This window comes from Balearica regulorum, chromosome 12 (assembly GCF_011004875.1).
Source record: "Balearica regulorum gibbericeps isolate bBalReg1 chromosome 12, bBalReg1.pri, whole genome shotgun sequence".
In the NCBI taxonomy this organism is placed as follows: domain Eukaryota; kingdom Metazoa; phylum Chordata; class Aves; order Gruiformes; family Gruidae; genus Balearica; species Balearica regulorum.
Genome location: NC_046195.1, coordinates 21,031,760 through 21,049,320, shown reverse-complemented (window position 1 = coordinate 21,049,320; position 17,561 = coordinate 21,031,760). Strand labels below are relative to the sequence as shown.

At 41.8% G+C, this 17,561-nt stretch overlaps 1 protein-coding gene across 3 annotated transcripts in view; it reads left to right on the top strand.

Moving 5' to 3' along the window:
• MEGF11 (multiple EGF like domains 11) overlaps positions 1 to 17,561 on the top strand; it is a 285,900-nt gene that overhangs the window by 239,641 nt on the left and 28,698 nt on the right. For all 3 annotated transcript variants that reach the window (XM_075764670.1, XM_075764671.1, XM_075764672.1), the window contains exons 15-21: positions 300 to 446; positions 2,960 to 3,094; positions 7,229 to 7,357; positions 9,698 to 9,826; positions 10,541 to 10,669; positions 13,158 to 13,286; positions 13,432 to 13,665. In XM_075764670.1, the coding sequence (XP_075620785.1) occupies positions 300 to 446; positions 2,960 to 3,094; positions 7,229 to 7,357; positions 9,698 to 9,826; positions 10,541 to 10,669; positions 13,158 to 13,286; positions 13,432 to 13,665 (1,032 nt within the window). The remainder of the gene's footprint in view (positions 1 to 299; positions 447 to 2,959; positions 3,095 to 7,228; positions 7,358 to 9,697; positions 9,827 to 10,540; positions 10,670 to 13,157; positions 13,287 to 13,431; positions 13,666 to 17,561) is intronic.

Below are 17,561 nucleotides of genomic sequence, written 5' to 3'. Positions count from 1 at the left end.
CCAGTTATCTGAGATATTTTGTGACTTTAAAGCAATTCCTGACCTTCATCTCTCAGATGACATGCAGAGATTCTTTAATGGTGCTAAGGACTGAACAGGAGCCCAACACCTACAGAATTCACCTCGCTGGCATTGTCTTAATTTTCACTTTATTAAGCAGATAAAAGGATAGCTATTTCCTTTCCAGGCTCCCTTGTTTGCTTTGTGATGTACGTGAGGTATCAGCCCAGCCAAACATTTCTTTGATCAATGAGGAGAGCAAGCTGCGTGAAACCTAACGTGTGCCTTTACGTCTTCAGGCATCCACTGTGACAATATATGTACCCAGGGCCGCTGGGGACCCAACTGCTCCATCTCCTGTAACTGTGAGAACGGGGGATCCTGCTCCCCGGAGGACGGCACCTGTGACTGCGCACCAGGATACAGAGGACCCTTGTGCCAGAGAAGTAAGGTTTTCCATAGATGTGGTGGTAGAAGCAAAGCAGGTAGAAACGCTCATTTGTGACGCCAGACGGAGCCACAGGTTTCCGAGCTGCTTTAGCTCGTGACTTCCTAAGGGCAACAGCTAGCCTAAAAAAATGCTTCTTGATCAAGAAGTCAAGACTCTACTGCATTGAGTCGTGCCTTGAGTTTCTTCTTCTGGCTGTCCACAGTGCCTGGAGGTCACAGGTGACCTGAAAGAAGGAGCAACACCTTTACATACCGAACTTGGCAGGATCTGGGCAAAAACAGATTTCCAGTTAAGTCTTGGTGAACTATAGGATACCTGTGAAACAGAGTCAGCTACGACCCGTCACGTAATGACAGGTGGATGCGCGTTGGCTATCAAAATAACGAGAGAATGTTTTCTTATATGCCAGAAAAAGAAACACGGCAGCCTGAAATAGCTCCTGTCTGATGCTCTGCCGCTACGTATTAAAATGTGCCGAGGAGATAAAAATCCTCTCATTTGCTGTATCTGGGAAGCTGCGTTTGCCCCTTCGGGACCCTTATTCACTGAACCAAACTACACGCAACCATCCTTCTGTGTAAACAAGAAATGGATTTGTCTCTCTTTTCTGCAGCAGCTCTTGTTCTTCCTGTAAGACATTCTGCATGCCCAGTTCATATAACCCCTTTGATTTCACCAGTTACACTTGACACTAGAACACACTCATCTCTAAAAATAATTTGTAGCTGACAGTTTTTATTTAAAGCCATTATAACGATGACCTCTAGCACTGCTGTAGTTAATGGCCTATAAGCATTTCCATTATAAACCCCAATCTCCAGGTGCTCCAGCATATCTATATAGCTGTAAAACCTCTCTCCAAGGCTAAAATGTGGTGCTCAGAGCTTCAGGGAATTGGGGAAGAATTTTTTTTTTACAAATTTGAAAGCCTAAGAGTGCAAAACTTCCAGAAGTTAATAGTTTCTGACCTTTCTGAGATGAAAAAAGCCAGCTTAGTTTTATCAGCTGATGGCATGAAGGCTACAAGAGGCAAACCATGTCCCCAGTTTGCAACTCCAGTAATCAGGCTGCTCCCTGAGGACGTTTGCGAAGGACCTGATGGGGAGGAATTTTCCTCCGCACTGGGGTGACAGCAGAGGGGTCCTGCGGATGCTTCTGCTCTTGCCTCGGGTAGCTGAAATGCCTCTCTGTGAATATACGGCCGGGGAATTCAGCTTTCTTCCACCTCTCCTGCAGGAGTCAGGCTCAAGACTACCTTGTGAAGAGGACACTTCTGTAGGTGAAGGTAGCTTTAGCTTGCTACGTTTGCTCTCAGAGTCATTCCCATTTTTCTCTTGGAAATTCATTTAAAAACAGAATTTAGCCTGTTAACGGCAGTCCTGAAGATGATACTCAGCCAGCTTGTTCTGTCTGTGTAATCAGGATTACATGAGATGCTGGGATAGTTTACTGCTCTTAGACCTGCAGAAATGTCTCCAGGAATGATCCAGGTTGTTTTATAGCTAGTGCATCATCAACAAACCTGTCAGCTAAGTTCCAGCTGGAAATCTGCAGTGGTGTAAGAACCTGACACCCTCTGTGAACATAAGGACCAAGAGAAAAATTCTCATTCAGTAAAAAAATAGAACGGACATGATATAGTAACCACTGAGCCAGAACTATATAACAGAGAATCACAGGAGTAAAAATAAAAACATATGAAGTCATTTTTACAGTCACTTGCTGCAATTTAACATTTCTTTATGCTTATCTATCACAGTGAATGTTTGGGCAGGGGATGGTTTTCCATTCTGCATGAGCTTAGAAGCAACAATACGCGTTTATAAGAGATACTGAGCCATAATCTTGGCACTCTACCTTAGGTACAAATTCTATAATAATTTCAATCCAGATTTTAAGCAAATTAAGCACACAGTTCATGACAAGTTTACTCAGCTATCCGGTGTGATTACTGATGCAAATTAGGTGATTTTGTATGCCGTTACCGTAATTACCATTTTTAGATTCTGTTCATCACTGATGGATGCTGCTCCTGCAATGGCATGTATAAACTGACTATGAACTATGTATAAACTGACTGTCCCAATTGAACACAGGTATCTTAAAAGCTTTGGAATCGGTTATTCACCATATCTGCCAGTGGGCTTTGAGGTCTCAAACATCTTAAACTCCCATGTTTTGTGAAAGAGTTTACCTGGAGCAGGCTAGAGAGACTCAAATTAGTGTCTTGAGAGAGAGGGAGGCTGCTGAGAGCTCAGCTTTATTATTAAATAGCCAAGGACTTACATGAGGTAGTACGGTGTGAATATTTGAACCAGAGGAATGGTTTTACTCAGAGCTCGCGCTTTATTAGACGTGGGATAATCCAACAGGCTTCATAATTTCAGCTGTTCACAAACCTGTTTTTAAAAATTAAGAAATATTGGTTTGGGATTAAGACAGAAGGAGAATTCTCAGACTCTCAGCAATGAGAAATCTTCTGAAAACCTTATTTTTTTTTGTCTTCAGTTTGTCCCCCCGGCTTTTATGGACACCACTGCAGCCAGCCGTGCCCTCAATGCGTGCACAGCAGCGGGCCGTGTCACCACGTGTCGGGACGCTGCGACTGCTTGCCTGGATTCTTTGGCACTCTCTGCAACCAAGGTACTGAGCCCAAGACCCTCATGTGCCACCTCGGTTCCTCAGTTTCTGTGGCTGTGACTTTGCAGCAAGACTGATCACAAGGTTCCTGCCTTTTTTCCCCTTGTTTCAGCAGTTTAGATCACAAGAAATTCTTTCCTTCAGAGGGAAAATGCAAATAGGTACTTAGTCACCCTTTTGTAAATATGATGTGCTCCTGCTTTCATAAATAAAACAGGTCTGCTGCTCTGTATTGAAATGAATATGGAATGAGACACCTGCTGTAAATATATCAGCCATCCAATGGTTTCATTTTCCTTTCTGCTAAGCCTATCATGTCCTGAATGTCGATGGCACCTCCACCCACTTTTTTCAGCAGGAGGTGTAGATACTAGGTAAGGTAAAGGCCAGCTCAGGTACGCAAGCCCCAACACCCAGTTAACGCGTAGAACCTTACTGACACTGTCTGGGAATAGCTAAAACCACGCACGCTCAAACGCAAGTGCAGGAGACAGAAACATTTGCAATGAGGCGGTGAAAGTGAATTAATTTTCACAGGTGAAGAGTAGCTTCAACTCCCCCTAATGCCCGTCACCTTTCTGTGCCTTTGAAAGTTAGTCCACCTTTAACCATAGGTTTCATTTTCAGTTTTATCCTAAAAATGCCCGGAAAATCATGACAGTATTCTGCAGAGTCTCGGTTATTGCAGACTACTGGCGGTATTTTCTACATACAGATTTAAAAGAGATTATTCCTAATGGCTACTGCCCTTGTGAAGTCACCATCCCTGTAAAAATTGAACTGACACTTTTTAATGACCTGCTTTTCAGTAAGTTAGAAATTGCAGACAGCACTTACGCAAAATCATTAAACATAGATTAAGTATAACCATGTTTTCTTTTTCCTGTGCTGTATAGTCAACTAAACATTATACCAATTAATTTATTAAAATGAACATATTTCTGTGAATTTGTCCATTTTATGTGAAAAGTCAGCCAGATTTCAAAGCGTAAGCAGGGCTAATTATCCTCTTAAGAAAACTATTTTATTTTTGCTCAGATGTTCAGCACTTCTGGTTTTACTTTGAAATGTTGATCTATCCAGCAAATTAATTTTAAAATATTCATGTCCTAATTAAAATCAATTTGTGTTGCAGTTTGTCATAATGAGTTAGCATGTAACTTTATTTTGTAGAAAGAAAAATGCTAATTAATTTTTTTCCATTGGAAAAACGTGAAACGAAGATTTCACTTTTGAATTTTCATCTCCTTGTGCCGGCTCTTTTCTGGCAGCGGGAACATTCTTCCATCAGCAGCACATGCATGCGAGGAGCTGCGTAACCCCCAAAATTGCACAGGTTGACATGGTTGCGCTGAGGATTCTGAGCGGCAAACGACTAAGCAGCTGTTTAATGAATATCTTTCACAATCACGTAGCAAGATGGATTGATAATAACTTGTTCTCGCTGCTAGAACACACCTGACATCCCACAGGGACTTTCGGAGCCCCACTTCAGAGCTTTTATAGCTAATTAACATCGCTATCTGCATTGTACAATCAGATTGCTCCCCAAGAAAGCAGTATTAGTCCTCACTTTACAGCTTTGTTTAAAAACATTTGAGACATCTGAAAAAGTGCTTGCATTTGGATCTTCCAACGTTACAAGAGAGTCACTGTGTCGATCCACAACCGGGTTATGAAAACCGATGAGCACAAACATTTTGGCAGGATCAGTTTTGCCGTCCCTCCGCGTTGACCTCCTGGCACCGTACCGTCTCGCTGAGACAAGAGGTGCTCCCACGGTAGGAACCCCTCTGCTGGCTCTCGCTGTGCGGAACCGAAGCATTTCTTTTATAAAGTAGGACCTGTTGCCTTTATCAGCATTGGTGTTTGGAGCACAGATCTTTTCCTCATTCATTAGTATTCCATGTTGCAGTGCAAATGAGCTCCAATTTTAAGTAAGTCTTTTGAGAACTATTTTTTTGTACATATAAAAAATCCAGCCTTCATTTAAGTGATGTGATCTATCTCCATCTTAAAGATGCAATAAAAATATTGCATTGAACTGCTTTATATAGAGTATTGGAACTGAATAATGGTGTAGCATATATGAGAACCTTGGCCAATAGATCATTTCAGTTTTTGCTCTTTCTGTGATACGAGGGATTTTCTTTCCTTCTTTCTTTTTCTCTTTGTGTCTGTGTATTGTTCTTTTCATTGTGTCTGTATATCGTGTTTAGTTTTATCTCTTTTCAGTTAGGGAACTATTCTGTTTAGCACTGTTATCCACTCCTACAGATAAGTCTGTAGTATATAGAAATGTATGCAGAAAACAATAGTATGTGCATTCCTAGGTTTCTGCCATAGTAAGAGTAGAGGATGGCATATTGTATAAAAGCAAATGAGTCACAGCTGAGGATTTCAATCTGTGGCTGATTCACAGTCAGGATAGATTGAGGTCACCTGCAGAGATTATATATGAGAAAGTGAGAGTGGCTGAAGTGGTAAAACAATTGCATAATTCAGGGAAGGGTCTTAATCAGTTTTTTGACATCACTATTATTTACCAGGATACAAGTCCAGGTCCATTTGTTACATCCTTTGCAAAGATGGACTGTATGTTTTATCTTGTTTTGAAAATACATCTGTTTTTGTCAGGGAACACAGCCAATAAGAGCACAGAAATTAAACATTTCATTCATTACTGAGCAGAGCTTTCCATCAACTTTAACGTTAAAGATTTCCAATAATTTGGTGGGAAGTTGAAGATCTACGTGTCTATTAGTTTTATGTCACCGTGCTTAGGCTGTTATAAGATGACTCTGAAAAAAATTTAGAGTTTCTTTTCTTCCAACTTAAGGATTAAGCTAGGTGGAGAACAGGAATAGACGCTGATTTTGTTAGGATGCAGCGCTTCTGTTTAACAGGTCTCAGTCAAACATATAGATAGATATATATATATAAAATCCTTGGAAACCACATTTGCAACCTAATTGAACACTTATTGCATCAAGGGGTACTGGAGAGGAGTAGGTGGATGGATGCCAAAAGACAAGCATGACATTTCAGCAATTAGATATGTGCTGGAGTTGTCTTCCACCAGACTTACATGGTAAAAATACTTATGGAAGTGGCAGTCTTGCTCCTGGTTTACTCTTCGCTTGATTTGAATCTGGGAGATGCTGGGAGCCTGCCTCAACCAACATTGCTGAAAGCTGATCTTCAGCGAAACCTAGAGTATTTAGTAGCAAAGGCACCTTCCTCTCTCACCACCATTTGATCCAGAAGGAATCAGGACAGTGATGAGGTAGGTACTCTAACATACCTCATGTTGCATGATGCATTTTGTGGTGCTAGTGGGATGATAGCAAGGGAAAGGATTACAGCTCTTTCAGCCTCTTCTTGCAAGCTTATCTGCCATCAGCTGTTTCATGGACGCTGGCCTCCTGGGGCAATGCCCCTGGCTGGTATGTCAGGCCATCATACCAGGTTTGCAGCTTTTGGTCCATTATTACTGTCATTATCAGTCGTTCAATACAAGGGAGTTGAGGTTCTAGTGACAGACCTGAAAGTAAGAGTCCCCATTGCTCCTCATCTTCTGTAGACTTCTTCACTAGGCTGATATTTAGCCTAAAATGTTCCTTTCCTGCTTTTGTTTCCTTACTGTTGAGGTTGTAATCCTCTGAGCCAGCGCAGAACCCTATTTCAGGGTTTGCACCAAGGGACCGCCTTGGCCAAGTCCCCAGATCGATCCCTTCAGCCACTTGTGCTTGCTACTACTCTGAATTCTCCTCGCCTTTACTGTTCTCTTTCTCTCCCAGTAACCTCTTTTCTCTGTTTTGTCTCTTCTTTTTTCATCCTTCCATAATGCCCTTCAAAAATTGTAACCTTCTAACTGTATTAGATTCATTTTGCAGCAGAAAAATGGATTTTGTGACAACTTTTTCCAGATGTTTTTATGCCTGGAATTCTAAGCAAACAAAATGGACTTGAATACTTTCTGCCTTTTTCCTCTTTCCAGAAGAATTTTGCCCATTTTGCTTCAGCAAAGAAAAATGTCGTAATTACTTTTATCTCTAATTGCTAAATGTTAAGTCCTATGACTTCCTCATATGCGTTATGAAGAGCCTTCAGCAAACTGCCTGATATTTTCCACAGTCTGTCCCAGCGGCAAATACGGGAAGAACTGTGCCGAGGTCTGTCAGTGCACCGAGAATGGGACGTGCAATCCTATCGATGGATCGTGCCAGTGTTTTCCAGGCTGGATAGGGACAGACTGCTCTCAGAGTAAGCAAAGTGTTATTTTTCCACCTCTGCTTTAAAATAACATATTTTCCTCTTTAGTGTTTTCTGAAAGTTAAAGACAGATTCTGGGGAAATCCCTGAAGTATTACAGCAGCCAGCGCCTTACTCTCTTTATAGCTTATTTCTTTTAATTAATCTAAGTTAGCGTTGGCTTGAATTTGTTTCTGCATTTGGAGTTTGCAGAAGCCGTTACTAGTTTCTATTACAGGAAAGGGAGGTCACAAGCTCTTATCAGAAAAGAAAGCTCCATGCTCCCTTTTAATTTCTAACTGGATTCCCTTTTATTTATTTTTTGAAATCATTTTCTTTCAGCTATTACTTTAGAAATTATTAACCAGTAAATGTTTTCATGTACCGAGCCCTTAGAATTGAGAAATTAGGCAGCTGAAATATTTCTATTAAAAGTAATTTAATTGTAAAAGTCAATGTGGGCTTGGAGGGATGGAAGATTTCTTCTTGAAAATTGCCCAGGTAGAAGATTGGCATTTGCTGATCCCAAAGTGTCATTTCCTGAGAGCATCCCTTAATTGAAGATAGATCACAGAGGGAAGCAATATCCGATCATTCAGAAATGTTACTTCATATTCAGGATACAACTAGCATATTAGACAGCATTCCAGAGTAAAATATATTAAACTTCAAGTGATAAAGTAGGAATCGGATAAAAACAGACGGCTGTAATTTTGCTTTTATTGTGTGTCTTCCACAGGCAGAATATTGCTGTCACTCAAAAATAGAAAAAAAAAAAAAGAAAAGAAAAAAAGACAGAAAGCTCTGCAGATTCCTCATTATATTTAGCCATGTAATTGGGAAATGACTGTTAGTTTCTGTTAACTTTGAAAAAAGATGTTTTTTCTTACAGAGTGAGGCAGGCCAGTTCAGCAGCAACAATTTCCAGCTTAGCAGGCAGAAGGACCTGGCGATAGCTGCTTTGTAGTTTGGACGAACGAAGTGGGAACCTGACTGTTTCCTCAGTTACCTTCTCGTAAAGAAAGTGTAAATCTCCCAGCGTGAACCTGGCCTCGCACCAGGCTCCTGTCGGAACCTGGCCTCGCGTACCGGAGGCTGGTACTGAGCTCTTTCGCTCAGACCTCCCTCTGCACCCCTTCACCTGGAATGACCGAGAGACGGAGCTGCAAAGGAGATAATTTTAGCTCCAACTCCAGAGCCGGTTCTGGAGCCACTGACGGACCCTGCAGCTCTGGCTTGCATTGTAGGAGTATTTCTGGTTGCTTATAGCATGAATGCTTTAGGCCAAATCGTGTTCAGCTTTATATCGTGTGAGTTCAGTGACCTGTTGTTGGATTTACGTCATGGCAGGGCTTTTTCTTTTGCTTTTCATACTGGCTTTAGAGATGTCTGTCATATGCCAGAAACTTGCATTTATCGTCAGAATTGGAGCCAATGGCATACCTGGAAACAGGCACGGTTTCTGTGCTTTCAGGTTTCCTGGGAACCATGCCTTATTAATTCATGTCTTTAACAGGAAGCAATGGAAAGTGCTTTTTAAAGCAAAAATATAGTTGTTATATTGAAGGGTTATCATCATTTTGGATCTTTTAGTCTGGCACTAATAACTGTAACTTACTGCATTCATTTTTGGAGGCAAGCTTAAAATAACTTTTGAAAATGTTTTAATATTGTACTTGTTGAAATATATAATAGACCTGGAGATTTTAATTTAATATTAGCCCCATCAACAAAAGCAATCTGATTTTGTGGATGGGAATTCATACTGTAAGAAGTTTTCTTTACATTTTTACCTAATTTTGAGTAGCACTCTATGCTTCAAATGAATGTGGTAATTTTAGTAGTTGATTGCATAGCAAAAGTAAACCATGAATGGCTGTGCTTTATTATGCAAGAAGCCCAGAATATCAAAAAGAAAATTAAATTACCTCCATATCTTAAAACCCTGTCTAAATTGACTTCACAGATAATGCCGGTAAGGCAGGGAGAGTGGCTAGAGCACTCAGAGTAACGTAGTGTCGAGGGTCGCTGGTTCAGTGGTTCTCAGGGCACGTATGCAGCAAAGACCTGATCCTGCCACCCGACCTACGCGGGGAAGGAATCCCTCGTGCCGGGCCTTGACGGCGTGGGTGACATTGTGGGTTGGCGCCTGGGTTTGCAAAGCAATCGTTGGCTTGGAAGAACCGGTCATTGTCAGGGAGTCGCCGCAGCGATGCCAAGCTCTGCAATGCGAAGTTCTGCCTTTGCTGGTGTCTCACAGGTTCTCCCTTTATTGTTCCTCCGCAGCACTAACGCAATATCCTTGCTTTTTTTTTTTTTTTGTCAGCTGACAAATCTTTTTTATTTTCATAGCTTGTCCCACTGGTTTTTGGGGCCCTGATTGCTTTCATTCATGCAACTGCCACAACGGAGCAATGTGCAGCCCTTACGATGGAGAATGTAGATGTACTCACGGTTGGACGGGGCTCTACTGCACTCAGCGTAAGCCTTTCAGGGACACTGTTGTGCCAGGGAATCTGTCAAAGTATGTGCTGCTACCTCGTGTCTCTTCCAAGTATTGCAGTGTTCCCTGTTACACCACCTGCTTCTTTCTTGGGATAACTTCAGAGCACCCCGGAGAAAATAGTCCTGAAGCTTTTCAAGGTTTTTTTTTATGCCTTTGGCACTCGATAGAGGGACCGATGATTTAGATTATTGATTCATTGTCAGAATTTGCACAGTCCGCATCCCTGCTTGTTAAAGCCCCAGTTTCTGTGGTCCGATTTAGGAAAATGTTTGAGATTTCTCATCCTACCAGTGCCGAATTATCAGCACTGTACGGAAGAGGAGATCAAATTCTGGTGAGCCTTTTAAGAAGGCTCTTTCGTTTGCAAGTAATTGATTGATCTCTGGCCTTTTAGAGCATTTCTGTTTAGCCATCTTCTTTCACTTCTTGAAAATGTAGTCTGTATAGATGGGTCAAGTTTTCGTTCTTCTGAAACACTTAAGAGGCAATTCTGTAAGATATGAGAAACACTACTTCAAGAAAATTGGCTGTCACAGTATCTCTGCATTTAGATGACCAAATAAATGTTATTAAATATACAGAGGCTGAAAATCCATAGATTTATAGGCCTACATATTTTGTGCTGATAACACATCTGAGTTTGTGTTTCAGCTTATTTCTTAGTCTTTCCTTATTCTGATTCCTGAAAGGTTGCCCAGCTGCTTTTTATGGAAAAAACTGTGCCAATGTTTGTCAGTGTCAGAACGGAGCGGACTGCGACCACATCACTGGCCAGTGCACGTGCAGGACTGGATTTACAGGCAAACAATGCGAGCAAAGTAAGTAGCAACGTGACTTCACTTTTCTGTTTCTCCGGGGGTGGTGTATTTCAGAATTCTTTGCAGAAACAGGCTCTTAAATGAGGCGTTGATGTCAGCAAGACGGTAACCCCAGGCACCTTATATAATCCATAGGGAGAAGAAGGCATCTCTGGAAAGCTGGACAGTCTGTTTAAACATAAAGAAACATAGCGAATCCTCTGCAAATCAGGCCTTTCCATTCCCAGCCTAAAGTTAGGTGAGATAAAAGCAAGTCCCTGCACTCAGTGCTTCCCCAACAACTTGTACCTAATTAATAGAAAAACACAAGCTGCGTCATGCCTTGCTAACGCTGTTGAGAGCAGCGGATTCAGGTTTCCCTAAACACGAAGGAAGACAGAAAGGTTAAAAGGAAGAAGTCCCTTCTGCTCTCTGCCATCCAGGTATTGGGGCTTGCTTGCTTGCATAAGTTGTTATGCTATAGACGTGGACCAAATAAAAATTTGTCTTTGCAATGAGAAGAGAGCAAGGAAAAAAAAGTCACTTGCCAGTTTTGGAAGGATCTGTGTTTAACTTGAGTAGTGAGCGAGTGTTTAACAATGAACTTCAATTACCTTGCAAGGGTACTGGCATAGCTTACTGTAATTGTTGTGGATGTCTTGCTGGCATATTTAGCATGCCGTGCCAAATGGCTTCTTTTAAGAACGAAGAATTAGGGTAGTGCAAACTGTACGTGCTGTAGTTGAATAATTACTTGTTTGTCCAGTATAGTAAATCAAAAGAAAATTCTCACACACTTACTCAGATTCTAAATGCAGGGTGAAATCTGTCTCACCTCACCACAGCACTAATTCCACAGGGTTTCATTCCTTTTTTTGGCAGTAAGGTTATACAGTAACATTCCTGCTAGATTTGCAAGTGAAAGCTTCTGAACTGGGGCTTACTGCATGGATCTTTATGACAGTATCTGTACATATAACTGAATTCAGGAACATCTTTTCTTTTGCACATACTTGCATTCAGCAAAGCATGTATCTCGGGACCGAATTTGCACGCTCACGTGGGGGTTACCTACGGCACCACTGTAACCCTGTAAGCGGCCAACTTACTGTGACTTTGTGTCACCTCTACTGCAACCGTAAATAAAATAGGAAACTAAAAAGCTCCGTAGTCAAACTACAAGAAGCTACATTTATAATTTGGCCTCTGTACAAAGCCTGAGGCTTTCTTCTCTATCCAGACTACGAATGTACTTGTTTGTTTGTTTTTCTTCTACTTAATCTAAAAGCATCTCTTCATTAAGACTCCTTCCTTCTCAAAATCCTGCTGAATGGGCAGTCACACCGCATTGCAGATGAAATGCCTAAATGCAGACTGACATCGTTTCTGTGGTGCAGTCCAAAAATTTAGGCCTTTTTCATTTTAAGTAGGCTACAGGTTAATATCAGACTCAGCATTAATTGTAATAATTTTATTTTTCCTTGTTTGGGGACCTGCAGATGAAAGAAAGAGATACAACTTTCATACGCGCTGCAAATCATTATACAGATACTGGCTGCTGTTTGTTACTTAATATTAAATTTTGGCTACAAGAAGTTACTTGGAGACTGATTTTGGGAAGGTATCGTCATGTTATGCAAAACGTTTTCAGTGACACACAAGAAGTCACATCCTAAAACAAACAATACATGTTCTAAAGAATCATAGCAAGTGTGCATGCATTCAATAATGTGTCTTCTCCATAGAGATAAGTAGGATGTGACAGAAGTTGTTTCTTTCAATTTATTATTGAATAATGCCTCAAGTAGTGTAGGAAGCTGCCTACAGATTTATTGTAATAGCCCATCATGGTAATTGCATGAATAAATTTCTCAGCTGGACATTCAATCATTTTGTCTTTGATAGAAATACAAAGACAGGGTAGAAATTCCTCCTATATTAGGAATCCTAATACAGGAGCAGAGCAAATCAAACCATTCAGATGCTCGATTCTGCAATTCCACCTACAATGTTATATTCATTTTCTAGCACTAGTAGGGATAAGTATGAAAGCATGCAGGATTTGTTTGGTAAAAGTCTATTGTGTTCATATAAAGGTACATTAAAACTTTTCCTTGCGACTATCCCCATGGAAAAAATATGCAGAGTTGGTGGAGAACACTGTGCTCTTTCACGACGTTGGCTACAGCTTCTGGGCTCGTGCCTTGTTAAATTCTGTACACTTGTAATATATATCAAGCCTTTTTAAAGTCTCTGTATATATTATTGGTTTCATCCTTGTGAAGTCTTGTATGACTTTTCCTGAAAGTTACAGCTTAATAAGTAATAACCCAAATTGTACATGAAATACATCTCCTGCTTTATAATAATAATAATAATCTAACACTGGAGTGTTATCCTAGGGACACTGAAACCAAGAAGACTTTTCTACTGAATTTTCCATGGCAAGCATTTCACCCATTCCCGAAAAAAGCAGAATTCTTTCCAATCTTTTTCTTTGGCTTCCCAGAGTGCTCACCAGGAACATTTGGTTACGGTTGCAAACAGTTATGTGAGTGCATGAATAATGCTACGTGTGACCACGTCACAGGTACTTGCTACTGCAGTCCAGGCTTCAAAGGAATCCGATGTGATCAAGGTACAGTGAAATTCTATCTGTAAAATCTCCCTCTCTCTCTCTTTCTCTCTTCCCCTCCAATGATGTACTTACTTTAAAAAAAATAGTCTTTCAAACATGAAATGCATGATTCAATTTACAGTGTGTTATGAATTACTTTTAACAGCGGCTCTTATGATGGAAGAATTAAACCCCTATACTAAAATTAGCCCTGCTCTTGGATCAGAGAGGCACTCAGTGGGAGCAATCATTGGAATTATTATTCTCCTTCTAATTATTATGGTCTTGCTGGCACTGTTTGTGTGGTATCGACGGAAACAGAAGGAGAAGGGCCATGACATGCCAAGTGTATCTTATACACCAGCCATGAGGATGACTAATACAGATTACTCACTTTCTGGTAAGGGTCTTTTTATGTTAATCAAATATAGACTCATATTCCTGTATGTTGGGGAAATATAAGCTTCTGTGGTGTATAACATGCGTTATTGAGCCTCAAAAATAATGACACCTCTGTTCTTCCTCTGAATACCATGATCTTTTAACACTTAACAGGGACAGGAAAGCAAATATAACTTAAAGCTGATATAAGCTGCTTTATTTATGAAAGTTTACTTAACACGATACAGGATACATCAACTCCCATTTTTTTTAAATCAGCTGCATTCCTATTGCAGTGCAGAGAAGTTTCCCCTTTGTGCAACCTTCGGAAGAAGACTTTTTTTGCTTGAGGAATGGGATTGACCAGGTCAATCATAAGGTTTTATCTTTGTCTATGTTGCAGTTTGTGATTTGAGGCGACCTATTCGTTGTCCTTTCTTCTGTGCGCAGGCCGGTCCCCGTCATCTAGACAGCTGGTGTGACTTTTCTTCACAGGAGCTGATGAAAGCGGGAGAGAGGAAGAGGAAGGCTCTTTAAGATCTAAACAAGTCATACTGAGATCACATTTCTTGCTTCTTTCTATCTTCTGCTACTGCTGTGGAGGATGGCTTTTCTTGACAGATTGGCTAAACTTTGGAGGATGTGATCTCCTTTTTAACGCTGTCATTCTTCTTCATTCCTCTATGGCCAATATCAGATAGGATGCCAGACAGGAGATGCCTCTTCTCCCTGCTTATTTCCTCCGATCTGTCTCTAGTGGGGATCTCCTCGGGGTCTGCTGCCCTCTGACTGCACTTTGCTTCTTCACTTCCCTTTAAATGGCTGAAACTGTAAGTCCAGGTAAATACAGGCTCCTGAAACAGGCAGAGGTTGGCCTAGCAGCTCTGCTTTCCCAGTCCTGCCTTGCCTTTTGCCTGGGCCTACATGCACGAGGCCCAGCCACCTCTTGCTGGCTCTGAGTTGGCTTCTGTGCCGTCTCGGGGTGGCGTGGCTGGAAGAAGCTTCGTTCTGGACTTCCCTGCCCAGGAGGCACTGGGAAGGAGCCTTCCCACCGAGCCAACGATGTGACTGCTTGACTACCGCTGGGAATTAATCAAGGGGCTTCTCTCATGGCACCATGACTTCAGTCCTCACGGCAGGGGCATGGTTTCCTGCAATGGCGTATCACACATCAGGGGCTGTCTGCTGAACACCATTGACTAAACTCGTTTGTAGACCACTCAGGCCTACACTAGAGCGTTCCTTCTTCTAATAGCTACAAGATGAGGGGAAAAAAAAAAAAATCAGCCTTGGACCCCTTCCCATTGCCTCTTATTTTTGAATTTTATCTTTGCAGGCTTTCGCTTAAGCTGCCCATTTGGGTAAGAAATGTATGAAAGTGTTGCCAGAGAGGGCTCGTCTGATCCTTGGCTAGTAGCCAGCACAGTTTGGCCTGAAATTTGTCATTTCAACATCATTTGAAGAGCCAGACCGTGAACATGCAAAAGACAAATGCGGCATATCTCAGCAGCAGTGAGGCTCCGAGTTCCAAGAGAGCAGATCACAGCTGCTGGCATGGAAAAACATTCTGAACTTTTCAGCGATCCATTTCTTTCATATTGGCACTTTATCCATTTGTTTACAAAACCTGCTAGACCTCATTTATTTCTGTGCTTTTCTAGTTAATGTATGTGTAACCCAGCATGTTTAAGAGGCACAACTTACAAATTTCAAAATAAGGAGAGGAATATTGCTGAGGTTGGGAGTTCCTGGCTGGAGTAATTGAGCTGCTCCTTTCAGACAAGGGAACAAATATCCCTCAGTTGTTTTTTGTCCATATTTTACCATGAATGGAGACTTGCTAATCGACCTGATGGTATCCCAGCCTGACACTCTGCAAGAAGTCCGAAAAAAGGCTAATGCTGAAAAAGGATACTCTCGCCCTTTGACGTTAACATAGACAGATGACTTTCCTCCTCAGCCACAGAGAGAAAGCCATTACGTTTGAAGACCTTGGTAGCCCGGGACTGTCCTTGCAGGTTATGTCTTTGTGGGCATTGCATCTCCCTATACAATGTTCTTCACATTCCTTTCAGGTGCAGCCACCTATCCCAGAGCTCCTGATGATACTTAAGTACTTGAGGGAAAAAGATATTTGGGGGATGGCTGAATTCCTGGATACATCATAAATATCTGAGGGATCACATCTTCAGCTGCAATGAACCTGGGATCTCTTCTAGTCCCTGGGCAATGACAGTGAATTTAATTCTTGCCCTTGTGGCGTTGCTGCTCTGCGGCAGCTCAGTTTGTAAAAAACCTGAAGTACCAGGTCCCTGCAATCCCAAACAGCGCCAGGTCAGTGCTGCTGTATGTGCTTCTCTAGACAGAAGTTGGATAATGGTTCCTTTCTGTTCATTTCAGTCAGTGGTGGGGATGCAGAGACTGGGCCTTTTCTTTCTTCTTTCTTTCTTTGTGCAGTCTTTGTAGTATAAATTTGTGTATAAAAAAATCCTTGTGTATAAATTTTATCAGGAAGCTGCAGTTGAGTGGGGTCAGCCATTTCTTTCTGGAGGTCACAAGAACAGGTTTTTTTTCCCTGCCTCCCCCTTGAAAAACTCTGCTATCTAAGCTTGCAGAGGAAGACTAAGAAGTTAGAAATCACACTGCTTCATCTTCATCTCGTTACGAATTGTCTGCAGGTATCAGCACTGTTTCTAGTTTTGGTCTTTTTTTTTAGAAGAGCATTTACATTAGAATTTACAAATTCTAGGCAAGGGCTTCTGGAAGCTCCCTGCCAAATTCTGACTGTCTTCCAGTACATTCTCCTACTGGAACTTTTTACCCATCAGCAACCTTCCCAGCTTTGGCCTTACCAATGCTGTTGTCAGCCTTTCACTTCCATAGAGCAGAACGACAGCAGAAGGTGCTGACAGGCATCTTCCCCAGCAGAAAATGGGGAGATGGAAATTGAGAGAAGATCACCGATCAGAAAGAGACTCATAACATGGCTGGATAGCCAGAACAACATGTGTCTGTATAAGTGCGTATGTGCATTTCTGCATTGCAGAGGACTCTGAAGGAGAGTAGCGGTATTTCATGGAGCAGCAAGGATTTCAACCGTCACCTGGAATTTTGTATGGGGATTAAGGGCAGAATACTATGCAGAAGTACTTGTCCAATTAATATAATTCTGTGTGAACCCATGGACTTCAGCAGGAATTCCACCTGAACAAGGACTGCAGTAACCAGCCCTACATGGGTCGTAACGTCGTGATTAACCTGAATCGGCACTGTTGTTATTCGGCTTGTGTACTCCTGTTAGGGTAGTGTGGTGGTTGTTTCTGAACGGAGTCACATATGCAGATCCCCAGCTCCTGAAGGCAGTAATTTCTTCCAGCACATTAATTTATTTCTGGAAGATGTTTTTGGTCTTTACGTCTTCAGCTCTTCTGACGCTGATAATCCATGCATATGTGCGAGAGAGATTATGAGGAAGGGGAACCCCCTGGGCAGCCCTTAGACTCTTTTGCATTTGTGGATGAAGGATGTGGCAGCAAAACACACACACTGCCCATCAGCCAGTGGGGAAGAAAACCACCCATGCTGGGAGAGCTTACCCACGGCACATGGATCTGAGAACAGACTTTCCCAAAAAAGCCTGAAATCCAAATGGTGCTCCCCAACATGAGAACAGTACATTGCATCCAACAAAGGATATTAAAGTGCAGGTTGTTTAGTTCAAGGAGAGGGAGATGGAAGAGAAAACTATGTGGTAGTGCTGGAGAGCAGCAGAGATTTCTTTTCAGGACTTTCACAACAACTTGGTTATGGGCTGAAGTGATGCCCACTTGAGGTCTTAACTAACTTTCTGACATGACTTTCTGAAAGTGACTTTCTCACTTTCTTTGGTGAGCCAAAACCTAAGCAAAGCCCAAT